This window comes from Prosopis cineraria, unplaced genomic scaffold (assembly GCF_029017545.1).
Source record: "Prosopis cineraria cultivar Desert tree isolate PC_DT_omini unplaced genomic scaffold, ASM2901754v1 PC4, whole genome shotgun sequence".
NCBI classification, from domain to species: domain Eukaryota; kingdom Viridiplantae; phylum Streptophyta; class Magnoliopsida; order Fabales; family Fabaceae; genus Prosopis; species Prosopis cineraria.
In genome coordinates, this window is record NW_026555335.1 from 33,760,020 (window position 1) to 33,766,006 (window position 5,987).

At 31.7% G+C, this 5,987-nt stretch overlaps 1 protein-coding gene across 1 annotated transcript; it reads right to left on the reverse strand.

The window, feature by feature from the left end:
• Positions 1-1,054: 1,054 nt before the first annotated feature.
• On the reverse strand, positions 1,055-4,373 carry LOC129308974 (acidic leucine-rich nuclear phosphoprotein 32-related protein-like). Its single transcript, XM_054950329.1, has 4 exons — positions 4,230-4,373; positions 2,116-2,119; positions 1,647-1,748; positions 1,055-1,332 (listed from the first exon to the last, which is right to left on the reverse strand). Exons 1-4 carry the CDS (start codon positions 4,371-4,373, stop codon positions 1,055-1,057), a joined length of 528 nt encoding a protein of 175 aa, XP_054806304.1.
• Between the last annotated feature and the right edge of the window lie 1,614 nt (positions 4,374-5,987).

The window sequence follows — 5,987 nt, forward strand, 5'->3', positions numbered from 1 at the left end:
TAACCTCCTTTAAGTTGTCATAGAAGCCCTCTTTCTATGTACTTCATGTTGTGCCTTGCACATAACCTTTGCTCGGCTTTGGGAGAACATTTCTTACTATGATGTTTAGTCCTTATGATGAAAAGAAGAATTAGCTATTAACATTTCACATAACATCTTATATATATATATATATATATCACCAACTTTTTCAAAATAAAAAATTAAAAATAAACCTTTTGTTTATCAAATATGATAGTTACCCTTAATTTATCACCAAGTACTAGGGAATTCCTAAGCCAACTGTAATAGGGAAAAGGGAATCATTTGTGTCAATTCCAATAATAGTAAGAAGGATCCCTTTTGCATTCCCCTTCAAAAAAGTGCCATCAAAACTAATAAATGACCTACAACCAACTCCCCACCTAACCTAATTCAAGAAAAAACATTATTCAAATATCTTTCTAGCATATGCTAGTCATAAATAGAAACATGTTAAAAGAAAGTTTACTGTAGGTGGATTCCAGCATATACACCCCCTTCTTCTTACGAAGCTTCTTTACTCAATTGTATACTTACATCACTCTCAGGTTCTAAATGTTTAAGTTCATAGCAATAAGCTTTCAATTTCCCAAACTCATCCTTGTAACTACCTTCTAACTCTTCCATGATGATCTTTTTAGCCCTTATACACTTGTACACACTAATACTCACTTTAGATCATGTTCAAGCATCTTCTTCATGTATGCCACTGTGAATGTGGGGTACTCCTGTACTTTATCTTTGAAAAAGTTAGCTATCTATCTAGTAGAAGCCCTATAGTTTGTAAACATCCTAACACACCTATAGTCCATATTGAAGAAAAGGGTATCCCACTTGACATTTGGCCCTTACTCTTCCATGCTCAAATTTTATGTAGTTCAAACTCACCCCAGCTTTGATGGAATATGTGTCTAATACCTTCCAAACTACTATTAGATTAGGAAAAGCCATTCCTACTAAAAAATGAGGCACACTTTGATTTGTTAGACCTATACTTTCCATCCAAAGGCCTATCATCCTCATGTGAGTCTAGCTATGGTCCACTACCTTCATCTTCCTCTTCGTAATCCTCATCACCATCGTTGACACCTTTATCTTCCTCTACAAGGTCATAGTAGTCACTATATTCACTCTCACCTTCACTACCATCTTTACTATTATATTCACTCTCACCTTCACTAACTTCATTAGCATATTCAATGCTCTTATAGGAAATAGAGTTATCATTGCCCTTTTCCTCCTCATCTACAAGCTTATTCTCTTTCCCATTATCATTTCTTATCCCAGCATAACAATTGTGAAGATATTGTTCTGTATTAATACCCCCATCATCATTCTTACTTATACCACTATCAAGTCCTTCAAACACATTCTGCACAAACTTTTCTAAATCTATCACCTCCTCATCCTACATTTTCTTACTCTCGCCACCCACTACTTGTTCTTTATTTTTCTCATTATTTATAATATATGCTCCTGTATCCCTAAACAATTTACGTGAATTTTGTATCTATATTTCCTTAGCATTTTCCATAACAGAGCATACCAGGGTCAAGATTTTATCCACTCCTATCACGCCCTCATCTCTTCACTTTCACTATATTCTTCTACCATGTCCTTCTCACCATTGTCACCATGCTCGACAGCGTCTATTACATTGTCATCATGATTTTCCTTATTAACAGAGTTAACAGTGTCGTCATGATCATTGTTGTTATCTGAAAAACCTAAAGTAATACAATATACATAAGGGTAATGAGGCAATCTCACTATGACTTAAACCACTTGAGTTCATAATACCAAAATCCACCGTCAAACTCACCTCTGGTTCACTTAAGAATGAAATTGCAAGGTCGAGTTAGTCATGCATTCCTCTCTAATTTACAAGATAGGGTTTACTTATTTCCTTTTTAGAAGAAACTATATCATTTTATTATGAAATTTAAGTCATAATGACCAATATACCCTTCAGGCCATCTTTGTAATTCACACATGGCACGCCACTTGGTAACTTTTGATTAAATAATCTTCTCCATAATGGTCAATGTTTCACAAGTTAACAATCAAGTGTAATTTGCTTTGGATTTAGAATACCATTCTGTACATTTCAGAAGTTTAGAGTCCAGGATGCTTTTGACATAATGCTTTAGGGTCCAGAATGATCATTAACCCTATATAATATGTGAATAAAATTTTATAAAAAGCATATACTATATAATAGTTTTTAAAAAAATGTGACATTTTATTAAAGGATTTCATACCTAACCGTCTTGAATATTTCTCTTTCCATTTTTTAATTAAATCTAATTGCAAACATTTATTGATCACTCTAAATATTTTCATATGTTTTTAGGAAATTTTAAGTTCAATTTGGATTCATCTAAATAATTTGAGAGAAATTGAGACTATTATTTGAAAAAATAAAAAAAAAAGTTCTTTTGAATATGAGAAGGGAGAATTGATAATATTTTGTTGAAGTGAATGTATTACTTGAGCTAAACTTTTATTAATAATATTATATTGTGTGTACGGTAATCTAAATTAAGACTCAAAGGGCTATGTGTAAATAAAGATTGAAGATGATGAAAAGGCAAGATTTATGCTACAGCATATCAGAATTACGCTACAGCATAATTCAATGATAGTGGCAGTGACAGTGGGATTTATGCTGTAGCATAACCTGATTATGCCACAGTATAATCATTAGTTATTGAAATGCATAGCTACATGAAAAATTGATATTTGTTTTTGCTCATCTCCAATAAGCCTAAATTGACTAGGGAAGAGTGAAAAATACTTATTTGTGAGGTTTTAAATGTTTTTGCTCATCTCCAATAACCCTAAATTGACTAGGAAAGAGTGAAAAATACTATAGATAAGGTGGAGGTGGAGAAGCTTGGGCTTCATAGGAGATTAGTGGCTTTGGTCTAAAATCACTCCGATTAAGCTTTTCTTCACCTTATTTTCTTCGTTTTGATGTATTCTCTATTTAATTTTGCAATTTCCAAACTTATGTGTGGTTGAATCTTTTAGACCTAGAGGAACTATGAACATATTGATGAATTAGACTTGTTTTTACTCATTAGTTATGCTTAATGTCGATTTTGGTTACTCCATCTTGTGCTTTAATGTCTATTTGGTGCTTGGCCAACAATAAATGTGATTTTGAGTGTTTGGATTTTTTCTTGACAAAGGAAAATCTCTTTTAGACAATTAGATTGAGTAATATGCGATTAAATTTTATCTAATTTGTAATTAGGATAGACATGTACTTAATTATCCCATATAATCATTGTAGAGTGTTCTTGGATTAGGTTGCCTCTTGAGTAATTGTGTTAGAAATAACATAATTAATTTAAGAGAAGGTTGTTAGTAGATTGAAAGACCCTAATAGCTATTAAAACTCTTGATTAACAAAATCGGCTTTGAAATTAATTAATTAGGTTAAAATGGAGTCTAAGACATTAATAGGGGATTAGTAACTCTAGGTTGTTTTTTACTTGCGTGGTTGTTAGATTTAAGCATTTTTTTAATCTTTATTAAATTCATTTTTAATTTTAGTTAATTAACTAGTTTTGATCAATTTTGCTTAAAGAAAACAAAAGTGGGAATTTTATTTCCTAGTCGTTATTTTTGTTGATTCCTCATGGGATCAGCCTTGATGCATTTGTATGTTACATATTGACTGGTAAACTTATGGTCATACATTTTTTTATGTGCATCATTTGTCTACATCAATCCAACAACAATGACAAACTTCGCTTTGTTTGATGCCTTAAGATAAAACTAAAGAATGAGATTAAAAAATATTATTTAATATTTGTTATATTTAACAATTATTATTCAATTACATTTATATTTTTCATTATTTATTTTAAATTAAAAATACGAGTATCATTTTCAAAATTCACATTACATAAAATTGATCTTGTAGAAGCGCTAATACTTTAAGGAGAAATCTAAGGTTTATTTCTTATGGAATAGGCAACCCCCATTAATAATTATTGGAGATATGATCCCAATTGGCATCATAATCATTGATGTCTCATTGATTGCACAATCAGCTTTGGCAAGAAAACTATCATAGGTAGAGACAACCAAACTTACATCATCACTAACTTAAGCAACCACCTTATAAACCCAAACTTGAAAATTTAAGATATGACATCATCCAAGAAGGAACTTTATAGATCATCTTCAAAACTTACATGAACATCAAGCTCAAGATAAACCTCCTTGTTAGTTCCCACAAAAGAATTAATGGTTGAGGAGCCATCATTCACATCGCTAGAAAACCTTGTATCAAAATTCAACATAAGACTGACATCATCATTCATGGCTTGCACATTCATAACTATGTCCAAGGAAATTCTAGGTTTGTGAGAGGGTATCTTCCCGATTTCTATTCAGTTTAAGGTTAGATGGCAATGAGGTTTTGATCTCTAGCAGGACCCATATATAGGTGGACCATTGCTACTTGTCTAGGTGCTTTGATGGCCTAATTGACATGGTTCATAGATCAACAGCAATCACCATTTCAAACAATTACATAACCCACCATGAAAAAGTTATACTTCTAGGACATTGCATTTTGTATGAGAAAGATCAAATAAGGGCATCGGGGAAGAATGCATAGGTAATCTCTCTCTCTTTCTATATATATATATATATATATTAATGTTGTTGGGATATTTGATCTATGTTAAGAAAATCAGAAGACAAGGCTATTAATTTATTGTATTGCTTAGTTCTAAAAGTAGAATGGGAAATGAATTGCAAATGCAAGTTAGAATACTTTTATTTAGTGAACAATGATTACAATTATTAGAAACATTATGCAATTAGAGGGAGCTTTAGTCCCACAATTTTCAATCAAGGTAATATATTTATTGCTCTAGATGATGGAGAACACAAAGAGGTGGGACATATATGTAACATCCATAAAATTTTGCTTTTGGAACTCTAGGAACTTATAGGGGTAATTTGGTAAAATTGATGAATTAAGTTGCTTAGGTTATCAAATTACTAATGGGCTTGTTGGACCTTGAGACAATATTAGGAAAGGGCTAGAATGATTTTAGGCTAACTAGGGGCTTAAGTGGTGAGCCAAGTGACATTGTGGCTTATTGTGCCACACATCATGATACATGCATATTGTGCTATGGTGCGTGACACTTTTTAGAAATGAATCATATGCAAACTGCATTTGATTTTTAAAGGTTGAAAGAGAAGGAAATGAGAGCAATAGCGAAAGTGAACTCTCAAGCTATTAGGGTTTCATATTTTGGCAACTGTAGAGGCTTTCTAAGCTAGTAAATCACTTGGGTAAGTTTCCTAACTCTCCTTCCTCTTCTCATTTTAAATTTTCAAAGGTTTTAGTATAGTTGAGTGATGATTTCATCTCCTCTTGGGTTTTAACTAAACCCATTAAGTTCTTTGAGACTTTAGGGAGTTAATTTAAGTTTCTATACTTAAGTTAAGTGATTTTATAGTGATTAAGATTTTTGGGTTAAGGTTTGGATGAACCTTAAGCCTAAAATGAGAGCTTGGGTGTAATGTGGGTTGTAAACTAGTATTATTAAAGTTTAGAAAGGTTAATGGAAGATGATTTGTGGTTGTTAGGGATTTGATTAATCCAACGATAGAAATGTAAGAGTGGAGTAGTGAAATACAGCCTAAAAGTGTATTTAATAAAGTTATAAATTGATTAATAGCACTTAATCTTGTAGATTAATTATTGATTGGACCCTTTTGAGCTAGTATAAGCTAGAAGAGTAATTAATTACAATGGGTAACCCTTTTATGATAAAAGGGTTCAAGTAATAGATGATTTAATCCATTTACTTGCTTGTTTGGATGATTATGGAATTTGCAAAATACTATTTTATTATTTTGATATATAAAGTATAATTATAAAAGCATGTTTTTTATTTTGAAAATTTATGTGAAGTAGAAATTTTATATAG

Bases quoted from the DNA above. Each gene is read 5' to 3' on its own strand.
- LOC129308974 (XM_054950329.1), bottom strand. From the start codon at position 4,373: ATGAATGTGCAAGCCATGAATGATGATGTCAGTCTTATGTTGAATTTT. The intron at 1,333-1,646 runs GTGAGAAGGACA...GTATTAATACAG, and splicing joins TGTCGAGCATGGTGACAATG to AACAATATCTTCACAATTGT.